This window comes from Oryx dammah, unplaced genomic scaffold (genome assembly GCF_014754425.2).
Source record: "Oryx dammah isolate SB20612 unplaced genomic scaffold, SCBI_Odam_1.1 HiC_scaffold_23, whole genome shotgun sequence".
In the NCBI taxonomy this organism is placed as follows: Eukaryota; Metazoa; Chordata; class Mammalia; order Artiodactyla; family Bovidae; genus Oryx; species Oryx dammah.
In genome coordinates, this window is record NW_024070207.1 from 126,004,724 (window position 1) to 126,029,308 (window position 24,585).

At 47.0% G+C, this 24,585-nt stretch overlaps 1 protein-coding gene across 1 annotated transcript in view; it reads left to right on the plus strand.

The window, feature by feature from the left end:
* The window catches only part of ANOS1 (anosmin 1), a 205,182-nt gene that overhangs the window by 168,155 nt on the left and 12,442 nt on the right, over positions 1-24,585 (plus strand). Inside the window, exons 7-10 of the mRNA XM_040265372.1 lie at positions 2,731-2,936; positions 5,636-5,780; positions 14,685-14,831; positions 23,686-23,855. Of these exons, the coding sequence (XP_040121306.1) occupies positions 2,731-2,936; positions 5,636-5,780; positions 14,685-14,831; positions 23,686-23,855 (668 nt within the window). The remainder of the gene's footprint in view (positions 1-2,730; positions 2,937-5,635; positions 5,781-14,684; positions 14,832-23,685; positions 23,856-24,585) is intronic.

A 24,585-nucleotide genomic window follows, 5' to 3' on the forward strand; every position in this document is an offset into this window, starting at 1 on the left:
CATGCTGGAACGAAGATCCAGCAGGGCCAAAGAAATACAAATAAATTTAAAAGCAAAATAAATGAAACATAAACAAAAATAAAAGCATACGGGAGTGGGTAGCCATTCCTTTCTCCAGGGGATTTTCCTGATCCCGGGATCGAACCCAGGTCTCCCGCATTGCAGGTGGATTTCTTTAGTGTCTGAGCCACCAGGGAAGCCCAAGAATACTGGAGTGGGTAAGCCTATCCCTTCTCCAGCGGATCTTCCCAACCCAGGAATCGAACTGGAGTCTCCTGCATTGCAGACAGATTCTTTACCAGCTGAGCTACCAGGGAAGCCAAATAAGTAAAAAAAAAAAAAAGATTCACCAGCTGCCATACTGAGAAAGACTCAGACAGGCCTTCCCAATAATCAGGGAGAGAGGAAGGTGAAATGAGCCTGGGGTGTTATTCTGGTAGAGACAGTGGGATTCCAGATAGACTCTGTAGTATTGATATGCCCACGGGAGCTGTTCAATGAGAGCTCAGGAAGGATACAGCCTCGAAGTTTGGGGAAGGAGCCGTGAGAAGGAGGATTATGCATTTCCTGAGATGGGGTGTCTGTTGTGAGGAGTAGGGGCTGGAGGGGCCAAGACTGGCAAAGCAGTCTCGCAAGTGGCTCAGTGGTAAAGAATCTGTCTGCCCAGGCAGGAGACACACGTTCAATTCCTGGGTCAGGAAGATTCCCCTGGAGAAAGAAATGGCAGCCCACTCCAGTATTCTTGCCTGGAGAATCCCATGGACAGAGGAGCCTGGCGGGCTACAGTCCATGGTGTTGCAGACAGTCAGACGTGGCTGAGCAACTAAATGACAACAACAGTTATTTTATATAAAATATATTTCACATGAATATATTTCTAGGCCCTCCCAGGACTCACTGAAACAGCATTATCTCAGTGTAAGTCTTGGGCACTCCCGGAGGGTTCCTAATGTTGATTGTTTGAGAACCACTTGGTCAAAGAAAAAAAAAATAATATGCTTTGGATTAGTGGATAGCCTAGAAAAGCAATTACAAAACTTAAAAAAAAAAAATAACCCACCAACCTCCAGAACTTAGCTATCCTAGAGGAAAGCAACAGATTTAACAAAACAATAATTCATGTTTCCATCATTCCAAAAATGCAAAGCATCCTGAGAATAAAAACACGGGTATTTTCGCCCAGTCTTCTTCATGTATATCGAGTTTGCATCTTTGCTCCTCTGATGCAGATGGTGTTAGAACTATTGGGCAGGCGTCTTGAAGCAAAACCATCTGTAAGTCCTTTGTGGTGAGTGGCATCTATATTTGCTCAATTTCTGGGGCTTCCCAGGTGGCACTAGTGGTAAAGAACCCACCTGTCCATGCAGGAGACACATAAGCGACTCAGTTTGATCCCTGGGCCTGGAAGATCCCCTGGAGAAGGAAACGGCTACCCAGTATCCTTGCCTGGAGAATCCCATGGCCAGAGGAGCCTGGCGGGCTACAGTCCATGGGGTCACAAAGAGTCGGACATGACTGAAGCGACTGAAGGTGCACACACACGTGGCAAAAAATGAGGGAAAGACCCCCAAGTTCACACATGCTTAGTCATTCTCGTCTACACATCTCAAATGGAGATTTGTCGGGGTCGGGGGGAGTCGTTCCAGGACCTGGTCTCTCTCGACAGCTGAGAAGGTCTGGGTTTATGCAACAAACAAGAGACGGTGAAATGACAAACATGTTAGCTGTCTGTCATCCCATTTGTAATGTGGATTTTTTTTAAAAACGGTTTGTTTTTGCTGATGTCTCCATGTGGCTCCTAACTTTGGACTCAAGGATGTTCAGCTCCAGGTCCACTCAGATGAACACTTATTTGTATGAGCTGGCTCTGGATTTCTGTTTTCTCTTTTCAGAATTTTCAAAGGTATTTCACCATTGCTGACATATTTAATGTCACCCAACCTAAATGGAATTTGACTGTGTTTTACAGAATTTTATCAGTTTCAGTGCAGTGAAAATTAGGGTGGTAGTGGTATGAAACTGTCTAGGTTACAAGCATGGTCCAAATGCACAGGTCTTACCATTCTGAGGACTTCCTTGGTGGCTCACTTTGTAAAAAAATTCCTCCCAGAATGCAAGAGACCCCTGTGTCTGGAAGATCCCCTGGAGAACGGAAAGGCTGCCCACTCTGGCCTGCAGAATATGGGGTTGCAAAGCGTCAGACACAACTGAGCGATTTTCACTTTCACTACTGTTCTGTAGACTGTATTTCAATTTGAGGCTTAAAAAGTGGCTCTTAATGCTGGGAAAGACTGAAGGCAGGAGAAGAAGGGGACCACAGAGGATGAGATGGTTGGATGGCATCATCGACTCGATGGACATGAGTTTGGGTAACCTCAGGGAGCTGGTAACGGACAGGGAGGCCTGGCATGCTGTGGTCCGTGGGGTCGCAAAGAGTTGGACATGACTGAGCGACTGAACTGAACTGAAGGGCTTGTTTTCAAGTATCCTACATATAAAAGGCAGTGTTCCTGCGTTGACCCTGCAGTCGTCACATGTGCAGAAATGGTGCTTCCGTGGTTGTTGTTCAGTTGCTCAGTCGTGTCCAACTCTCTACGAACCCACAATGGCAGCACGCCAGGTTCCCCTGTCCTTTGCCATCTCCCAGAGTTTGCTCAAACTCCTGTCCGTGGAGTCGATGGTGCGTTCGTGGTCATCCTCAAAACTGAACTCTGTCTCCTGCGATTTCAGATCCGTCTGCACCCCCGGCCCCAGCCAACCTCCGGCTGGCGAACTCCACCGTCCACAGTGACGGAAGCGTGGCCGTAACCATTGTGTGGGATGTCTCCGAGGAACCAGACATCCCAGTGCACCACTACAAAGTCTTCTGGAGCTGGACAGTCAGCGGCAAGTCCCTTGTGCCAACCAAGAAGAAGAGGAGGAAGACCACGGATGGGGTAAGTGCCCATCCTGGGGAGGGGGCCTGGTGTCTCTTAGGGACGTTGAACTCAAGGCGCCCGGTTTGAGAGCAGCCTCCGGTGAGCCCAGAAGAGGGGTGGATGAGGGATGAATTCCCATTGCTTCCCTCTGACTGAAGAGGGTCAGCGATCAGAGGACCACACCGGCCATTCAGCCTCGGACATTTCATATTGAGAATTCTTGAAAGTTGTCTGTTGACTTACTGATATCCAAAGGGCTGGCACAAACACTAGAAATCAAAGGAACTGGAATGATGTCCATCGTACCTGTCTAGCCACTGAAAATGGTACAATTCAAATGTCCTTGACATTAAGATCTGCTTTTTTTGTTTTTTAAGCGATCCTTCTGAAGTGGGGAGTTAAAGTTTGTACTTTTTCTGCTGTGTGTTGCAAGGTACTCCCATCTGTTATGTCATTGCTGGAACTGCAGACAGTTTACAAGATGTCCATTTGACAATATATGTTTCTATTTGACTAAAAGGATGTGGGATGGCTTACTGTCCACATACCAAGAAATAAAATCTTCACTGAAACATTTCATGCAATGAGATCTCCATAACACTGAACATTCTGCATTGTGTGACATGCTTAATGTATATTAAAAAAAAGTCCTTTTATTACACTTTTTAATCTCGTTGTTATAAAATGTAAATGAACAACTTCCTCTCTAATTTATAAGGTTGAATTCCACAAATTAATGTTGAAAAAAGCTTTAAAAAGACAGCAACAATTTTTTTTTTAATGAACATTCCAGTATCTGTGCCATCGTGGATTGTAAAACTTGTCTCTACCAGTCCACATCACTGATACCCAGCTGTGATGCTGTTTTCTTTGTAAGAAACTTTCTGACAGTTCCAGGTTTTACTTTGTACAGCTCTGCAACAAGTGATAATTGATGATGTGTGCTCATCTCATAGAAAGTGCTGGAAGAGATAAAGGTGGGAAATCAGAGAAATGGGAATCAGAATGTGACGTGATAAAGTATATGCACGGATAGTGTATCTGTAGTTCGTGTGGTATCAGGTGGCCCCTAGACTGAAAGGAGATTGTGTGTGTGTGTGTGTGTGTGTTGTGCATCTGAGAGATGTGTGTGTATCCTGTATCACTTGCAGGATATGTGTGTGTGTGTGTGTATGCAAATCTTGTGCCTTTTGCATGATGTTTGTGTGTGTGTGTGTTACTGCCATTTGCAAGATGTGTGTCTGTGTGTATTTTGTACTATTTGCTGTGTGTGTGTGTCTTCAGCCATTTGCAGGATGTGTGTGTGTGTGTATTCCATGCCATTTGCAGGATGTGTGTGTGTGTGTATTTTATGCCAGTTTTAGGACTGTGTATGTGTTTGAATCCTGTGCCGCTGGCAGGATGTGTTTGTGTGTGTGTATCCTGTGCCTTTTGTGGATTGTGTGTTTGTGTGCATATATCCTGTGCCTTTTGCAGGATGGGCGTGTGTGTTTGTCTGTGTATCCTGTGCAGTTTGCAGGGTATGTGTGTGAATGTGTATTTTGTGCCAGGTCTAGGATTGTGTGTGTGTTTGAATCGTGTGGCATTTGAAGGGTGTGTGTGTGTCCTGTGCGATTTGCAGTGTGTGTGTGTGTGTGTGTGTGTGTGTGTGTGTGCGTGTGTTTGAAGCCTGGGCCATGTGCCTCCTGTGCTATTTGCAGGATGTGTGTGTATATGTACCCTGTGTTATTTGTACAGTGTGTGTGTCCTGTTCCATTGTGTGTGTGTGTGTATGTATGTGTGTGTGTGCATGTGTGTGTCCTGTTCCATTTGCTGTATGTGTTCCTCCACAGGGAACTGAACCCTGGCCCCAACACTGAAAGCACCAAATCCTAGCCAGTGTACCACCACGGAACTGCCCATGTACTATCTTTTGACAAATGTTTGAATTCTAAGACCACAAGCTTATTTCTCTTAATTCCCAGTTCTTGTAAGGGACCTTATTATCATACCCGCAAGCCATAAAAACGTGCTTAAAAAGCATTCTGTGAAGTCGATTTTTCTTAACAACTTTCGGAGGGAATTTTCTCATAGAAGACAGAGGATCCATAGCCGGGAAATACAGTGAATGTCGGGTTGCTGGGTCTCTCCAGGTGTGCGCTGACGTAACCCTCTGCTAGTCTGTTATAGAAGGCTCTCATTTTCTCTGTGAGCTGCCGTCCAGGAAGGAGTGAGGGACACACAGACACGCATACACATATATCCTGCCAATGGCACACAATTCACACACACACACAGCCCTAGAACTGCCACAAAATACACACTCTCACACATACCCTGCAAATTGCACAGGACACACACACACACCCCCATCCTGCAAAAGGCACAGAAGACACACACACACACAAACACATCCTGCCAATGGCACAGAATTCAAACACACATCCAGTCCTAGAACTGAGTTCTAGGAGTGAGTTATTCATCCTCATATGACTGCAGAGCATCCAATAATGGGATTAGTGACACAGTTTCAAAAAAGAGAAAAAGATGCTTTTGTGAGACGTTTATTTGGATCCATGGCACGACTGGCTTTGCTAAAGATGTAGAAGGTTCTGTGCTCTTAGTCCGTGTGGAGGTCAGGTGGGAGCTGGCGGGCTCCCTGAGGACCGGGGACCCCTGGTGGGAGGCTCAGGGTCCCAGCGGCTTGTGACGCAGTCTCGTCTCCCCTCCACCTGCAGTCTCAGAACTCAGTGACCCTGGAGCCGCTGCAGCTGGGCTGCGACTACACCGTGGAGCTGCAAGCCATCACCTACTGGGGCCAGACACGCCTCAAGAGCGCCAAGGTGTCCCTGCAGTTCACATCTGCGCACGCCGCCCACAACAGTGAGTGTGCACGGCTCCTTTCCCTCACTTCCTGTCTTCACGGGCAGGTCTTCCTACCGGCACGTGTGTGACTGTGTCCTATGAACCAGCACGTGTGCACGTGTTACCTTGGCGTCTTCCTCACAGTCTTTGTCTATTCTGCGTGCAGTGTTTTGGCGTCGTAACGGAAACTTCAGAAGAAGAGGTGTCTCATCCTAGCATCTGATATTGATATGATTCACGGTCCTTTTTCTAATGGAAACTTCAGAAGAAAAGGTGTCTCATCCTAGCACATGCCAATATTGACATGATTCAGGGTCCTTTTTCTAATGGAAACTTTGGAAAAGGTGTCTCCTTCTAGCAGATGCTGATATTGACATGATTCGGGGTCCTTCTTCTAAAGGAAACTTCAGAAGAAAAGGTGTCTCATCCTAGCATCTGATATTGATGTGATTCGGGGTCCTTCTTGTAATAGAAACTTCAGAAGGAAAGGTGTCTCATCCTAGCAGATGGTAATATTGACATGATTCAGGGTCCTTATTCTAATGGAAACTTTAGAGGAAAAGGTGTCTCATTCTAGCAGATGCTGATGTTGACAGGATTCGGGGTCCTTCTTGTAATAGAAACTTCAGAAGGAAAGGTGTCTCATCCTAGCAGATGCCAATATCAACATGATTTGGGGTCCTTATTCTAAAGGAAACTTCGGAAAAGGTGTCTCATTCTAGCAGATGCTAATATTGTCATGACTAGGGGTCCTTATTCTAATGGAAACTTCAGCAGAAAAGGTGTCTTTTTCTAGCAGATGCTAATATTGACATGATTCAGGGCCCTTATTCTAATAGAAACTTCAGAAGGAAAGGTGTCTCATCCTAGCATCTGATATTGACATGACTTGGGGTCCTTCTTGTAATAGAAACTTCAGAAGGAAAGGTGTCTCATCCTAGCAGATGCTAATATCGACATGATTTTGGGTCCTTATTCTAATGGAAACCTCAGAAGAAAAGGTGTCTTATCCTAGCAGATCCCAGTATCAACATGATTCAGGGTCCTTATTCTAGCGGAAACTTCGGAAAAGGTGTCTCATCCTAGCAGATGCCAATATTGGCGTGATTCAGATCCTTATTCTAATGGAAACTTCAGAAAAGGTGTCTCATTCTAGCAGATGCTGATATTGACATGATTCAGGGTCCTTATTCTAATGGAAACTTCAGAGGAAAAGGTGTCTCATCCTAGCAGATGCCAATGTTGATGTGATTCAGGGTCCTTATGCAAATGTGTCCTTATTTTTTATAGTTTTTTTTTTTTTTAATGTCTGTGCTTGGTCTTCACAGCTGTATGAGGGCTTTTCTCTAGCAGCGGCAAGCAGGGACTATTGTCTAGTTATGGCGCCCAGGCATCTCACTGAGCTGGCTCCTCGTTGCACACCGTGGGTTCTAGGACACATGGGCGCACTAGTTGTAGTACACAGGCTTAAGCTGCTCCATGACACGTGGGATCTTCCTAGACCAGAGAGCGAACCCGTGTCTCCTGCTTTGGCAGGCAGATTCTTTACCACTGAGCCACCAGGGAGGCCCTGCCTTGGAGTTTTCTGTACAACTTTTATCTGTTTCATAGATACTTGTGGTATAAAAATGGAAACTTAAGAAGGTGTCTCATTCCAGCAAACGCTTGTGTTCACACGATCGGGTCCTCACACATGTGTACGGGTCTTCGAGGAGGATCCTTGTAGCTAAACTCTCAGAAACTGTTAATTCCCTCTTTAGATGCAACATGCATTTGAGGCTTTCAACCCCTTTTTTGGTGGGCTTCACACACTGGCCACAATTCCCGCAGAAGGCTACCCAGTACCTCACTGGGAGCACTGACCACGTCAGCCCACACCCACGTCCTAGGCGCCAGTGTTCCCAGGCTCATCTATGACCGTGAACTTAGCACAGCGAGAGGAAGGGTATACGGGAGCACAGCGAGAGGAAGGGTATACGGGACCCTCGTCTCTGAGCCAGATGTTGGATGCTGTGGTGCTGCTGGCTTTTGCCGACAGCTGGGGAGTGGTGGGCGGGGCTGTGGGGAGCCTCCTGGGGCCAGGCTGACGGAAGGCCAGCCCGGGAGAGGCCGCAGGCATCTCCGCAAGTGTTGCTGCCCCAGGCTGATGAGGTCTGCCTGTCGTCATGGCTCCAGGTCTGGATCTGACCAGGACGGTATGACAAGCATCAAGAATTTAGGAAAGAGTAGGTTGAAGCTGAAACTCCAATCCTTTGGCCACTTGATGAGAAGAGACCCTGAGGCTGGGAAAGATTGAGGACGGGAGGAGAAGGGGACGACAGAGGATGAGATGGTTGGATGGCATCACCGACTCAGTGGACATGGGTTTGGGTAGACTCTGGGAGTTGGTGATGGACAGGGAGGCCTCACGTGCTGTGGTTCATGGGGTCTCAAAGAGCTGGACATGACTGAGCGACTCAACTGAACTGAACTGAGGCTGGCTCCTCTGAGTTAGACCCAGGGATTGTCCAAAACCATGTTCCCTGAGCTTGTGTGCACACTCAGTCATGTCCAACTCTGTGAACCGCCATGGACTCCTCTGTCCATGGGATTCTCCAGGCAAGAATACTGGCGTGGGTTGCCAGTTCCTTCTCCAGAGGATCTTCCTGACCCAGGGATGGAACCTGTGTTTCCTGCATTTGCAGGCGGATGCTTTAACCACTGCCTGAGCCACTTGGGAAGCCCTAATTATCTTGTACCACCTGGAGGATAATGGAGTCCGAAGGAGCAGGTCCACTTGAAATGGTGTTTTTCAAAAGAGTTCTCGAAACAGAGCTTCCTCCCTATTTCAGAAATGGGTCCTTTGGGAGATTAGATGGATTTGAAAAGTCCACTATTTCTGTGTGTCAGTCTGGGTACAGTACGACTTTCATGTAAACATTTCTGAACATTTAATAGCTTCATTGATTTTTTAAAAGAAGTTTTTTATTGAAGTGTAGTTGATTGACAATGTTGTGGCAATTTTCAGCTGTACAGCAAAGTGATTTCAGTTATGTATATGTGTACATTTAAAAAAGTATATTCTTTTCCATGATGGTTTATCACAGGATATTGAATATAGTTCCCCGTGATACGACCTTATTGCTTATCCATTCTCTATATCAAAGCTCACGTCTGCTAACCCCAACTTCCCACTCTCTCCCTCTCCGTCGCTGGCCCCCTTGGTAATCACCAGTCTGTTTTCAATGTCTGTGAATTTGTTAGTATCATATTTCAGATTCCACAAGTGATGTACAGAATTCGTCTTTCTTTGTCAGACTTAATTCGCTTAGTATGATAATCGCTAGGCCCATCCATGTCACTGCAGATGGCATCGTTTCATTCTTTTCCGTGGCTGAGTAATATTCCATCATCTCTATGTACCATGTCTTCTTTATCCATCCCTCTGTTGGTGGGCCTTGGGGTCGTTTCACATGTGTTGGCTGTTGTGAATAGCACTGCAATGAACCTAGAGGTGTGTGTCCCTTTTTGGATTATAATTTTGTCTGGATACACGCCCAGAAATGGGGTAGCTGGATCATACAATAGTTCTGTTTTTCATTTTCTTAGGAACTTTTATACTGTTTTCCACAGTGGCTGTACCCACCATTCATCAATTTCTTTAAAGGCAATCCTACATTCGTTCATCCAGTATTCTCGGGCTTCCCTGGTGGCTCAGCTGGTAAAGAATCCGCTTGCCATGCAGGAGACCTGGGTTTGATCCCTGGGTTGGGAACATTCCCTTGGAGAAGGGAAAGGCTACCCACTCCAGTATTCTTGGGCTTCCCTGGTGACGGAGCTGGTAAAGAATCTGCCTGCAATGTGGGAGACGTGGGTTTGATTCCTGGGTTGGGAAGATCCCCTGGAGAAGGGAAAGGCTCCCCACTGGAGAATTCCATGGACTGTATAGCCCATGGGGTCACAAAGAGTCAGACACGACTGAGTGACTTTCACACTTTAATTCATTCCTCAAACTATGTCTAACTATGGGAATAGTTACTATATTCTACTATCATAGACTGCACTAGAGTATAAACAAATATGTCATATACAAAGCGTTCCTTCCCCCTTAGAGGCTAGTATGACTGTGATCCATGAAGGGGCCTTACGAGTCCCGTAATTGAATATGCCTTTCTGCCCACAACCGAGAATCCCATGAACAGAGGAGCCCGGTGGACTACAGTCCAGCTCAGTTCACTTCAGTAGCTCAGTCCTGTCCGACTCTTTGCGACCCCATGAACCGCAGCACGCCAGCCTGCCCTGTCCATCACCAACTCCCAGAGTCCACTCAAATTCATGTCCATTGATTCGGTGATGCCATCAAACCATTTCATCCTCTGTCATCCCTCCTCCCGCCCTCAATCTTTGCCAGCATCAGGGTCTTTTCAAAAGAGTCAGCTCTTTGTATCAGGTGGCCAAAGGATTGGAGTTTCAGCTTCAACATCAGTCCTTCCAATGAACACTCAGGACTGATTTCCTTTAGGATGGACTGGTTGGATCTCCTTGCAGTCCAAGGGACTCTTAAGAGTCTCCTCCAGCACCACAGTTCAAAAGCATCAATTCTTCAGTGCTCAGCTTTTCTTAATGGTCCAACTCTCACAACCATGCATGACTACTGGAAAAACCCTAGCTTTGAGTAGACAGACCTTTGTTGGCAAAGTAATGTCTCTGCTTTTTAATATGCTGTCTAGGGTTGGTCATAACTTTTGGGTACAGTCCATGGGGTCGCAAAGAGTTGGACATGACTGAGCACGCCTGTACCAGTTTACCTAACCAAGAAAGAGATATGATACTTAACCTACTAAAGGCCACTTTATTCTAGGATTAACTGATTCAGAACAATTAAGAAAAAAAAGTGACACTGCAAAGTACCAGTCATAATACATGTTACTTGTGTTTCAGGGTGGCCTCCAGCAGAGACTGTCTTAACACAGGATTAGGCAGGACACAGCCGAGTGTGTGTCAGGACACGCTTTGTAACCCAAAGTTGATGTATAATCCCATAAACACTAATGTGTGCCTGTGACAGGAATACAATGAGTTTTCATCATGCACCAACGAGAGGTAAAGAATCATTACAACTTTCCAGCTTAAGCAAGGGAAATTATATTTTATAGGAAGCAGTGCTGTAAATGTCAGCATATAAATTACTTTTTGAATGCTGTTTTTCCAGGTCTGCAGGCTACTAAGTGTTTTCATGATAAATGTTTCTATGAAAGCAAAGGGTGCGTGTTCACACAGTTTTATAAAAGGGTAATTTGAAGGACAGAAAGACATAATCCTGTCTTTAATAGAAACGTAACTTGCTCTCTTGGGAGGCAGGAGGAACATTTTCGGGGGTGACAGTTTCCAAGTGCTTCAATATAGTTGCCTCATGGAGCTGGAAGAATATTCCAGAGTTCATCTTAACTCTAACATCTGGAGAAACAGCCTAATCACTCAATTCTCTTTAACTTTCAGGACTATTAAAGAGTATAAACGAGACCTCATACATTTTCAGAATGTGGAAAAATGGCTTTTATTCCATTTTTGTTTCCTGCTGGAAGTGGAGGATGCGCTTAGAGGGAAGGACGACCCCCAGGGCTGAGATTGGACTGTGTCCCCTGTGTGTGGGCGTGTCCTCTCGGGGCGTGTCTTCTGTGCGGGGGCGTGTCTTCTGTGCGGGGGCGTGTCCTCTGGGACATGTGCTCTGTGTGTGGGCGTGTCCTCTGTGTGTGGGGGCGTGTCCACGCTGAAATCATTCACTATAGCACCAGACCTTCAATCCTGAGATACATACACTTTTTTACGTCCGTAGTGAAAACTAAGCATTTCCATGGGATATAACAGGCTGAAGGAGGACAATATTCACAGAGAAGTTAAACAACCGTCTAGACTGTCTTGGTTATCTGCCAGTAAATTCTTAACATGACAGGTTATTAAAGGAATTAGATGCATAAGTGAGCGTGTGAAAAAATTAAGATTTGTGAAAAACGTTAAACCTTCTAAAAAAGCTTTTTATTGGAGTATAGCTGATTTTACACTGTTGGTGTTAGTTTCTGCTATACAGCACAGGCAGTTATATGTATATACATATCCCCTCTTTTAGATGTCTTCTCATATAGACCATTACAGAGCATTGAGTAGAGTTCTCTGTGATATACAGTAGGTTCTCATTCACCTTCAGTTCAGTCGCTCAGTCATGTCCAATTCTTTGGGACCCCATGGACTGCAGCACGCCAGGCCTGTGTGTCCATCACCAACTCCCAGAGCTTACTCACTCATGCCCATCGAGTGGGTGATGCCATCCACCCATCTCATCCTCTGTCGTCCCCTTCTCCTCCCGCCTTCCATCTTTCCCAGCATCTGGGTCTTTTCCAATGAGTCAGGTTCTCATTAGTTTAGTGTATGTGTGTAAATTCCTATCTCCCAGGTCATCCCACCCAACTCTTAACCCCCTTGGTATCCTTGGGTGTGTTTTCTACATCTGTGTCTCTATTTCTGGTTTGCAAATACGTTCATCCACACTATTTTTCTATATTCTACATGCATGCATTAATGTATTTGTCTTTCTGACTTCCTTCACACTCTATGACAGTCTCCAGGCCCCTCCATGTCTATGAAGAAGTGAAGTTGCTCAGTCGTGTCCGACTCTTTGTGACCCCATGGACTGTAGGCTACCAGGCTCCTCTGTTCATGGGATTTTCCAGGCAATAGTACTGGAGTGGGTTGCCATTTCCTTCTCCAGCGGACCTTCCCGACCCAGGGATCGAACCTGGGTCTCCCGCATTGTAGACAGACGCTTTACTGTCTGAGCCCCCAGGGAAGTCCTGTCTATGAAGAAGGCAGAGTTTAATTCCTGTTTATGGCTGAGTAATATTCCATTACACCTTCAATTCTTTTTAAACAATGCCTTAGGTGTAAGCAGAGGGATTCTGTAAGCCCACGGTGGCGTCTGGAAAGGGGCATGTTTGGGTGCCTGCCTTGTGGGTTCCCTGTGACCCTGCCCCCACTCCGGGCCCCAGGCTTGCTGTGCTGGGGTCTGCAGACTGGGATGTAAGGCTTCTCACAGCCTGTGACATTGTGACTTAAAGCTGACATTGGTGTTGGCCCATTCCGGGCACACGGCTCCAGAAATTCTTGGAATTCCCTAAGCAATGAGAGCCATGAAGGTGTGTTTTCTTACGTGAATGAAGTGATTTTTTGGATGGCACCTAAGGACAGGATGGGCATGAGAGGAACGTACCCGTGCCTGGAAGGTTGGAACTTTCTGTCTCCACTTCCTACCACCACCTCTGAGGAAGAGAGAGTGGCTGGAGGTGCAGTTCAGTCATTGGTAACTATTAATTTAATCCGTCAGGTCTGTGTAATGAAGCCTCTATAAACCCTGGATGCCAGGATTCAGAGGGCTCTGGGCTTGGTGAATGCATGCTGGGAGGGGAACTCCCTGGAGCAGGAAGCCCTACCCACTTCTCCCTACCCTATCCCAGGCTGCTCTGCCATCTGGCTGTTCCTGAGTTGTATCCTTTTTTCTTCTCTTTTTCATAGATCTAAATCAGATTTCATGCTTAGGCATTACTACCTTTGAAAATCAGTCAGTTCAGTCACTCAGCTGTGTCCAACTCTCTGCGACCCCGTGGACTGAGGCACACCAGGCTTCCCTGTCCATCACCATCTTCTGGAGTTCACTTAAACTCAAGTCCATCCAGTCAGTGATGCCATCCAGCCATCTCATCTTCTGTCGTCCCCTTCTCTTCCTGCCCCCAATCCCTCCCAGCATCAGAGTCTTTTCCAATGAGTCAACTCTTTGCATGAGGTGGCCAAAGTACTGGAGTTTCAGCTTTACCATCATTCCTTCCAAAGAACACCCAGGGCTGATTTCCTTTAGAATGGACTGGTTGGATCTCCTTGCAGTCCAAGGGACTCTCAAGAGTCTTCTCCAACACCACAATTCAAAAGCATCAATTCTTCTGTGCTCAGCTTTCTTCACAGTCCAACTCTCACATCCATACATGACCACAGGAAAAACCATAGCCTTGACTAGATGGACCTTTGTTGGCAAAGTAATGTCTCTGCTGTCTAGGTTGGTCATAGGTTTTCTTCCAAGGAGCAAGCATCTTTTAATTTCATGGCTGCAGTCACCATCTGCAGTGATTTCAGAGCCCCCAGAAATGAAGTCTGTCACTGTTTCTATTGTTTCCCCATCTATGTGCCATGAAGTGATGGGACCAGATGCCATGATCTTAGTTTTCTAAATGCTGAGTTTTAAGTGAACTTTTTCACATTGCTTACTGGTTTATCATCAATACAGGTTGAGATGTTATATCTCATAGGAGTACTTGGAATTCTGAAAGCAGAAAAGGACATTATTTCTGCAAGTGCAACTTCTAAAAGTCAGCGAGCTGCAAAAGGAGAGATCAGAGGCCAGGAATTTTTGGTATCTTTCCTACTAAGCCATGAACTCTCCTCTGTCTCTCTCAAGATGTAGGAACCTAACATGCTTGTCCTTCGGCAAAAACCCACTGAGTATATTGTTTTCATGAAATGGTATTTTAATATTATTTCATTGACTTCTTTCACAAGTGCCCCCCCCCACCAATTCATGTATTGTGAGAAATACAGTTTCCACTTATTGAAATCAGAGCATCCATCAAAGTTGGTGAATGTGTATTTCTTACCAGGTTAAATTTGGGGATTCGGTGTAATCTACACAGCGTACTTTTAGGTCCACATTACAGCCTGTGATGAAGGGGGAAGTGTGGTCAACCTGGGCAGGAAGGAATCTGTGGCTGAACTATGTTTTACTTTAAAAAACGGGCACTAAATATGAAAGGATCGCAGAGGGCAATCAGACGCACTGGGATTACCATCAGGTTCCATGTTGCTTTTCTAACCAGTAAATCAGAATGTTGTGCACTCTTGTAGAAGAACAGCTCGGGAAAAGTAGAAAGAGTGTGATGCACACGCAGCCTCCCCTTCAAAGACGCCGGCCCGCTCGCCTCCTGGAAGTCGGGGCTCCGTTCTTCCAAGACAACCAGCTGCAGGTCAAGATCTACTGGAAGAAGACCGAAGGTGAGCAGACGCTTGCTTAGTCATCGTTGTCCTTGAGTTTTATCCTAATATTGGAGTACAGTTGATGTACAGTGTTGTGAGAGTTTCGGCTGTACACCAAAGAGATTCAATTGTACATATACACAGACTGATTCTTTTTCAGATCCTTTTTCCAGTTGTTGTTGGTGGTGGTTTAGTCGCTCAGTCGTGTCCGACTCCTTACGACCCCATGGACTGTAGCCTGCCAGGCTCCTCTGTTCCTGGGATTCTCCAGGCAAGAGTGCTGGAGTGGGTTGCCATTTCCTTCTCCAGGGGATCTTCCCGACCCAGGAATCGAACCCAGGTCTCCTGCGTTGCAGGCAGATTCTTTACGGACTGAGCTATGAGGGAAGCGTTAGGTTATTACGTTGAGCAGAGCTCCCTGTGCTATACAGTAGATCCCTGTTGATTGTTTTAAATACAGTAGTGTGTACTTCCCTTTCACTTCTCACCTTCATGCACTGGAGAAGGAAATGGCAACCCACTGCAGTGTTCTTGCCTGGAGAATCCCAGGGACGGGGGAGCCTGGTGGGCCGCCGTCTATGGGGTCGCACAGAGTCGGACACGACTGAAATGACGCAGCAGCAGCAGCGTGTACCTGAGCATCCCAGTCTCCCAGTCTATTCCCGCTGACCCCCACCAGTCCCCTTTGGTAACTGTCAATTTGCTTTCCAAGTCTGTAAATCTGTTTCTGTTTTTTAAATAAGTTCGTCGGTATCATTTTTTTTAGATTCCACAGAGAAGGGATATCCTGTTTCTTTCCCTGATTCCCCTTCTGCGATCATCTCTACCTCCCTACCCATGTTCCTGCACATAGCATTTATTTCATTCCTTATGAAGCTGAGTAGTATTCTGTGTACATGTGCGCCACATGGATACCTCTGTCGATGGACATTGTGGGGTGCATATATATTTTCAAATGATGGTTTTCTCCAAGTACCTGTCCAGGAGTGGGGTTGCTGGGTCATATGGCAGCTCTGTTTTTAGTTTTCTTAGGAACTTCCAGACTGTTCTCTGAAGTGGCTGCGCCAATTTGCATTCCCACCAACAGTGCAAGCGAGTTTCCTTTTCTCCACACTCTCTCCAGCATTTATTGTTTGTAGCTTTGTTGATGAGAGTCGTTTTGCCTGGTGTGAGGTGGTAACTCATTGTAGTTTTGATTTGTATTTCTGTATTAGTTAGCAGCGTTCACCATCTTTTCATGTTCCTCTTAGCTAACATCTACATGTCTTTGGAGAAATGTCTTTTTAGGTCTTCTGATTTTTTGATTGGGTTGTTTGTTGGTATTGAGGCCTATGAGCTGTCTTGTGTTTTTTGTAGATTAAGCCTTCATCAGTCATATGCAAATATTTTGTCTCATTTCTGGGTTGTCTTTTTGTTTTATTATTTCCTTTGCTGTGCAGAAGCTCTCAAGTTTAATTAGGTCCCGTTTGTTTATTTTCTGATTTTATTTTCATTACTCTTAAGAGGTGGATCCAAAAAGATCTTGCTGTGATTTATTGCAGAGTGTTCTGCCTCTGCTTTTGTCCAAGAGTTTTATGTTTGTACTTTGCGCTGAAGAGTTCTGAGCTGTCAGGGTGCTTGTGCAAACGTCACCATCAAGCCACACTACTGCTATTTAGGAAACAGCTGAACAAAATGCGTGCATGCTTTCTTCTTTTATCGAATGCCTTGCTGCTCTGACGTTTGAATGGGTTGCCCCTGGTTCCCAGGAATGTGTTATCACGTTCTGAAATCTGCTACTGACATTGCATCATTTCAGGCATATTGACCTGTCTTCACCTCTTTCCTAGAAAGCTGGTCTTGTGTTAAAACACTCAAAACAGTGGTTATTTTGTACTGTAAAGCTCTGTTCTAAAATAATTGTTTATTAAAAAGGTGTATAATGCAGATAATTTGGAAGACAGGAGAAAAACCAATTCTCTTCCCAGTATTTCACGGAAGTAGCGTTTTCATAGACTTGCTTTCATAAGTTTCCTATACTCGTGTTTCACCCAGTTATTATGTATGTATGCGTAGTCTCTCAGAAACAGTGGAAACAGTGGCAGACTTTATTTTGGGGGGCTCCAAAATCACTGCAGATGGTTATTGCAGCCAGGAAATTAAAAGACGCTTACCCCTTGGAAGGAAAGTTATGACTAACCTAGACAGCATATTCAAAAGCAGAGACATTACTTTGCCAACAAAGGTCCATCTAGTCAAGGCTATGGTTTTTCCTGTGGTCATGTATGGATGTGAGAGTTGGACTGCGAAGAAAGCTGAGCACAGAAGAATTGATGCTTTTGAATTGTGGTGTTGGAGAAGACTCTTGAGAGTCCCTTGGACTGCAAGGAGATCCAAGCCGTCCATCCTAAAGGAGACCAGTCCTGGGTGTTCATTGGAAGGACTGGTGCTGAGGATGAAACTCCAGTACTTTGGCCACCTGATGCAAACTGTTGACTCGTTGGAAAAGACCCTGATGCTGGGAGGGATTGAGGGCAGGAGGAGAAGGGGACGACAGAGGATGAGATGGCTGGATGGCATCACCGACTTGATGCACATGAGCTTGGGTGAACTCTGGGAGTTGGTGATGGACAGGGAAGCCTGTCGTGCTGTGATTCACGGGGTCGCAAAGAGTCAGACATGACTGAGTGACTGAACTGAACTGAACTCTAGTCTCTCAGTGGGGTCCGACTCTTTCTGACCCCATGGACCGTAGCCCCCCAGGCTTCTCTGTCCATGGGATTCTCCAGGCAAGAATGCTGGAGTGGGTTGCCATTCCCTTCCCCAGGGGATCTTCCCGACCCAGTGATCTAACCCAGGTCTCTTGGATTGCAGGCTGAGCCACCAGGGAAGCCATTTTTGTGTGTGTGTGTGTGTATATGTAAAATGAACACATTTTCAAATAATATATTTGCATTTTATATCCTGTTAGTATTTTTAATAACATTTTGAAATGGTTACCTTGATGGATATTATGTGTTGTGGTAATTGCACTGTAGCCAAACATTTAGTTGCCTTCAGAATGTGTTTTATCATTAATACTGCAGTGAACGTTCATCCTTAGAATAGATTCTGTTTTCTTTTTACCTTTGAGATAAATTGCTTTCATTCCTTTGTTTTGTTTCCTAAGAGAAGTTGTTTTGCATTGCTGAAATACTGCTTTTAGAGATAATTGACATACATATTTTCACCTCTATGCATTTTAAGACACAAAATCTATTTTAGGCAAAACTGTTTCATGAATTAGTTTTCAAAATTCTTACTTTTCTGAGGCACTATTTTACTCAGTGTATCAGCTCATGTGCCATTTGGGATATTGGTGCTGGAGCTCTTATTCTGGAATTTTCTTCCAAGCTGCTCAAATTCATTCTGTAGCTAAAATAACATTACCAGTAAGGTTTAGTATTTTATTACTATTGTATGTTAATTTAAATTTATTCAATATTCCTAAAGTAACATTATGTATACATATTGCAACATTTAAATTAATATTAATTTATTAATTTTAATATTCATATTAAGTTAACATTAAATGATAGAATTTATTTAATTTCTTGTACAGTCAGCTCTCCACATCAGCGTGTTCTGCATCTGCAGATTCACCAGCCCGTGGGTCCTGTACTCTTGTCTGTGGTCAGCAGCTGGTTGAACCCAAGGATGCAGAACCCGCAGGTATGAAGGGCTCACTGTGAGACTCCAGCATCCATCCTTGGAATTTGGTATTCAAGGCGGGAGTCCAATCCCCAGCCTCCAGTGGGTATCGGAGGATGACTGTCCTTACCAATTTAAAATTAACATTGTACGTCCATATGACATTAGTATCGATGAAATAACACGTTTTATTATCAAACATGTAAGCACCTCAGATATGCAGATGACACCACCTTTATGGCAGAAAGTGAAGAGGAACTAAAAAGCCTCTTGATGAAAGGGAAAGAGGAGAGTGAAAAAGTAGGCTTAAAGCTCAACATTCAGAAAACAAAGATCATGGCATCTGGTCCCATCACTTCATGGGAAATAGATGGGGAAACAGTGGAAACAGTGTCAGACTTTATTTTGGGGGGCTCCAAAATCACTGCAGATGGTGACTGCAGCCATGAAATTAAAAGACGGTTACTCCTTGGAAGAAAAGTTATGACCAACCTAGACAGCATATTCAAAAGCAGAGACATTACTTTGCCAACAAAGGTCCATCTAGTCAAGGCTATGGTTTTTCCTGTGGTCATGTATGGATGTGAGAGTTGGACTGTGAAGAAGGCTGAGCACTGAAGAATTGATGCTTTTGAACTGTAGTGTTGGAGAAGACTCTTGAGAGTCCCTCGGCCTGCAAGGAGGTCCAACCAGTCCATTCTGAAGGAGATCAGTCCTGGGTATTCTTTGGAAGGAATGATGCTAAAGCTGAAACTCCAGAACTTTGGCCACCTCATGCAAAGAGTTGACTCATTGGAAAAGACCCTGATGCTGGGGACGGATTGGGAGCAGGAGGAGAAGGGGATGACAGAGGATGAGATGGCTGGATGGCCTCACCGACTCGATGGATGTGAGTTTGAGTGAACCCTGGGAGATGGTGATGGACAGGGAGACCTGGCGTGCTGCGATTCATGGGGTCGCAGAGTCGGACACGACTGAGCGACTGAACTGAACTGAACTGAAGCATCTTATCTAATGAAAGGTGAACATATAGGAGATGAAAGCATTTCAGGCACAGAGGGGTAAACTGCCAACATCCTGACTTCTGAACTTGCATGTGTGTTGTCCTTGTACTTGAGTTTATCCAGACAGGATCTTAACGCTCTGCACCTGGCTTCCCGCAGTGAACAGTACATGGGGGACACTCACTGAGTCTCCTGCAGGAAGCACTGATTCATCCACTCATCTTGCTGCACCGATTTGTCCCTGGGACACCTTCAGCTGTGAAGCTTCTTGTCAACCGTGGCTGGAGATTTGGTTGGCCCCAGTGATGGGCTGGGAAGAAGGACTTCCCTGGTAGTCCAGTGGTCAAGACATCACCTTCCAACGCAGGGGTCGCAGGTTCCATCCTTGGGCGGGAAGCTAGGATCACACACGCCTTGGGGCCAAAAGCAAAACGAAACATAGAACAGAAGTGATGTTGTAGCAAATTCAATACTTTTCAAAGGATCTGCATCAAAGCATCTTAAAGATGGAAAAGAACAGCACCATTGTGAACATCCTGTAAACACACCTGCTGAGTCACAAATGTGCGTACATATTCCCTCATCCAGAGGTGAGACTCTTAGTTCAGAGGATGTTGACCCTTAGCAGAGTCTTCCACAGTGCTTGGACCATGCACCCGCCCACCAGGAGGCTTAGATCTTCTCCACACAGTCTCCCCAAGTGGAGAATCCATCTTTTTCTAAGCTCAGCCCTTCTGGTACGTGTGTCGTGATGGCTCGCTGCTGTTTGTGTTAGCATGTTGCTGCTCGTCCAGGGGTTGAACAGCTCGTCGTGAGTTTATTGGCGATGGGGCTCCTCTTTTCCAAAGCACGGTCCAGGTGGTTTAGCCAGTCTGTCCTGCAAGAGTCCTTTATGTATGGAGTATTCAAGTCGTGTGCTGGTTTCATCTCAGTTTCTTTCTACTTTTATTTCTTTCGCTCTCCTGATAGCTCTTACTTTGGGGCTTCACTGGGCTTGCCTGGTGGCTCAGTTGGTAAAGAATCCGCCTGCAATGCAGGAGAACCTGGTTTGATTCCTGGGTAGGGAAGATCCACTGGAGAAGGGATAGGCTACCGACTCCAGTATTCTTGGGCTGGAGAATCCCCTGGACAGAGGAATCTGACAGGCTACAGTCCATGGGTTAGCAAAGAGCTGGACACGACTGAGCACGCACGCATGGCTTAAAGGTAACACGTGAACGTGCTGTGGACTGTGTGTCTTTAAAGCTCTACCTCAAGCTGCTGATTTGAAAAGGAAAGACAGGCTGTGGATCGTGCGTGCCCATGGGACTGTGTCCTTGCAGATGTGTGGAGTCACTGGGGTTTATGCACCAGTCCTGGGGTGCTTGTGGTCCTCGGTGGAGATGCTCATGCAGGGCGTCATGCTGGGCTGGAAGGGACCCCACGTCTACGTTCCCACCTGCCGCTGCCCTCTCGGTTCCGCCCTCGAACCGGGAACACACCCTCGGCGTGGTCTGCTTTCCCACCGTGGACGCCGTGTCTATCTCGTGAGCTCAGTGAAAGGGAGGTAGTAACGTGGAGCCGCCTCCAGAAACGGCGAGAGGAGAGCCCCTGATTCAGGCTCGCGGCTACGTGCAGGGGCCGGGGTCACACTGAGAGCCCGTGAGGATGCTCTGAAAAAGGCGAAGAAAGTAACAGTGCAAGTCGCTCAGTCGTGTCCGACTCTCTGCGACCCCGTGGCCTGTACAGCCCGTGGAATTCTCCAGGCCAGGATACTGGAGTGGGTAGCCTTTCCCTTCTCCAGGGGATCTTCCCAACCCAGGGATCGAACACAGGTCTCCCACATTGCAGGTGGATTCTTTACCAGCTGAGCCACCAGGGAAGCCCAAAAAAAGGTAAAGAAAGGGGTTAAGTTTGTGGGTTCTGAGATGACGACAGATTAAAGTACAGTGGGGCTGGAGGCAAAAGACATTTGCTGTCCTTCTATCCGGGATTGTGAAAATGTTTTCAACTAGAGTTATGTGTGTGTGTGTGTGTGTGTGTATGTCAGTGGCTCAGTCGTGTGACTCTTTGCAACCCCACGGACTGTAACCCGCCAGGCTTCTCTGTCCATGGAATTCTCCAGGCAAGAACACTGGAGCGGATGGCCATTCCCTAGAATTCTTTCAGTTCATCAATAATTGTAATATCTCTTAGATTAGATTTGGGTTTCCCTGGTGGCTCAGATGGTAAAGAATCCCCCTGCAATGCGGGAGACGTGGGTTCCGTCTCAGAGTGGAGAAGATTCCCCTGGAGAAGGAAATGGCAACCCACTCCAGTGCTCTTGCCTGGAGAAGCTCAGACAAGACAGAGGAACTTGGCGGGCTACAGTGAGTCCATGGAGATCACAAAGAGTCAGACATGACTGGGACGACTAATGCTTTTAAGAGAGATATCAAAACCAATACAGAATTGTAAAGTAAAATAAAAAAATAAATTAAAAAAAAAAGAGAGAGATATAGTTAGCTTTAAAATAAAACAAACAAATTTAAAGAGGTTACTTACTGATTGGTGGACAACGATACCTGTCACCACAAGAATCCAGTAACCCTGCATTTCGGCCAAGGAGCAGCCACCCAGGATTTGCTACAGTGTGTTCACAGTTGACTTTCTAAACCCTAACATGTGTGAGTTACAAGACGGCTTCAGACTTGATGTGAGATGCAGGCCACTGTTTGACCCACGTCGGAAAAGCTTGGACTGTGAGTTGTGTCACAAAACACTCCATCAAGGACTGTGGGAAAGACAGGCAGTTCATGTAAACTGTGTTTGGTGGATGGCAACTGATCAACAGACACCTGCTGTTGAGAAGATGGTTCACCTGCCGTTGAGAAGATGGTTTGTGACTCTTGGCAGCCAAACTGGGGGCCCTCCGTGCCTCTTGGGCAGACTCCAGGGTCAGGCAGGAGGCAGAGACAGTGCTCAGGAGCCTTGACCGTGCTTTCTGTGGACGGGGGACAGGAAACGCTGGTCGTTCTGGGGGTTGGTGGGTCTGGATCATCAAAGTGAGCTCTGGGAAGTGGTGGTGATTTAGTCGCTCAGTCGTGTCCGACTCTTTGCGAGTCTGTAGCCCACCCGGCTCCTCTGTCCATGTGGATTCTCCAGGGAAGAATACTGGAGTGGGTTGCCTTGCCCTCCTCCAGGGGATCTTCCTGACCCAGGGATGGAACCCGGGTCTCCTGCATTGCAGGTAGATTCTTTACCATCTGAGCTACTAGGGAAGCTCAGGCTTTGGACACAAGCTGCCCCAGTTCCCTGGCCCTGGGGGGCTGATGAGGGTGGACCTGGTGGCCCCAAGGGTGAGGGTCCCCCCTCTGAGGGGATGCTGGGGTGCAGGCTCTGGGTCAGCCGGTCTGCACAGAACATGGATGCCTGCAGGTGAGCCGTCTGCTCTCTGGACATAAGGCAAACCCGGGGAGGGCCGTCCTGCCAGGCCCCAGGAGGTCAGAGCCTCACAGATACAGGAAACCAAAGGCATCGTTAAAGAAAGGCAGAGGGAATGCAGGGGGGCAGGAATCTAGGGTGTGGAGTCTGCTGAGCCAGCCACGGGAAGTGACTAGAAAGCCTTGGGTTTGCACGGAGATCCTCACCAAGGTGGGGGTCTGTGTGCAGAGACCCAGGGTGTGCACTCGGGCCAGAGACTTGCAGAGCTAAGGGGCGGACGGGGCCATCAGATGTGTGGCTTGGTACGTGCTCCTGTGAACCGCACTGTACAAACCCGTGGGTTCCTGGGGGAGCTGTGGGTAATAATTGCACATCACACAGCTGTAGCGTGGCAAAGTGGAGTCCACATGGCTGCTCCGCACTGGGGACTGTGAGGACTCCTCTGTGCCCAGCTCCGGACTTGGCAGGAACTGGCCTATTCTCTGTGGTGAGAATCACGCTTTCTGATTCCAGGGGGCGGGGGGACACCCACCTGTCCAGTGGGATTTTACATTAAGAGGAAGAGTCTGATCCCTTCAGCGGTGGCAGCAAATGCTTCGAATTGCTTTGTGGGCTTGAGGGACTCAGGGGTTCACCACATACAGAAGTGAGATTGCATCGGGGCTCAGGGGCATTGGGTGGCGCCCTGCCCGCTGCTACCTGCCCTACTCAGGGCTCTGCGCACCCCTTCCGGGAGCTGTGCCCATGCTGTGGTTATCGCCATAACCGTCTTATCAGTATGCTGTGCTTCTGTCAAGGTCGTTCTGTATTCACCTGTATCCCACCTCCGTCCAAACTAACGTGGATGTCACCCAGGCACCCTGTTACTTACCCAGACGCCTACGGGTTTTGGGTCAATGACTCCAGCTGCCTCTGGGAGGTCATTTCAGCACGATGCGTCAAGCCACAGCATCTGTTGAAAGAAAGAGTATGAACTTGCTCATCAGTTGACTTCATACTTTGCGTAAAATGTACGGTTCTTCTCCAGTCAACCCACAGCTCTTGATGTCTGCCGTGTAAGAAGTTACAACCTCAGCCCTTTTTAGCTCAACAGCTTTGGTGCCTGCTTGGTATCTCTTTACTTTCTGGTGGAAAAGCCCTCCTTTTCTCGATTCCCAAAGTGCTCCAGAGCAAGTTCCCAGTGGACCCAGCACTCCGTCAAAGAGGTCTGCACTCTGAAAACCTCTGTTCAAACGCTCGGTTTGAGTGCAGCCAGGATGCGAGGCTAATCACCCCAGGGGTGGGGAGTGGCGTCGAGGGGGGCGATGCCTTTCACGCCCGCCCAGGGACTCACTGGGTGATGGATAAACCCGGCCAGCCTCTGTTCCCACACTCAGGCCTGGCTCTGCAGCACTTTTGTCTTTTTTTTCCACTCGGTCGATCTCCCAAAGAAAAGACATGGACAGAAAAGCACCGCTTGGGCTGCAGGTGGAGATGCTATGTAAGCGGCCCTGTTCCCTGGGTGCTGGGGCAGCAGGTCTGATTCTGCAGGGGCCACACAGCCGGCGAGGCTGCGGCACACTCACTGCACACTGTTGTCACCCTCGTCTCCTGAGGAGGAGACCCTGTGCACACGGAGCACACATGGAGCACACGCAGAGTCCACACGGAGGCCACACGGCACACACGGAGCAGACACGGGGCACACACGGAGCACA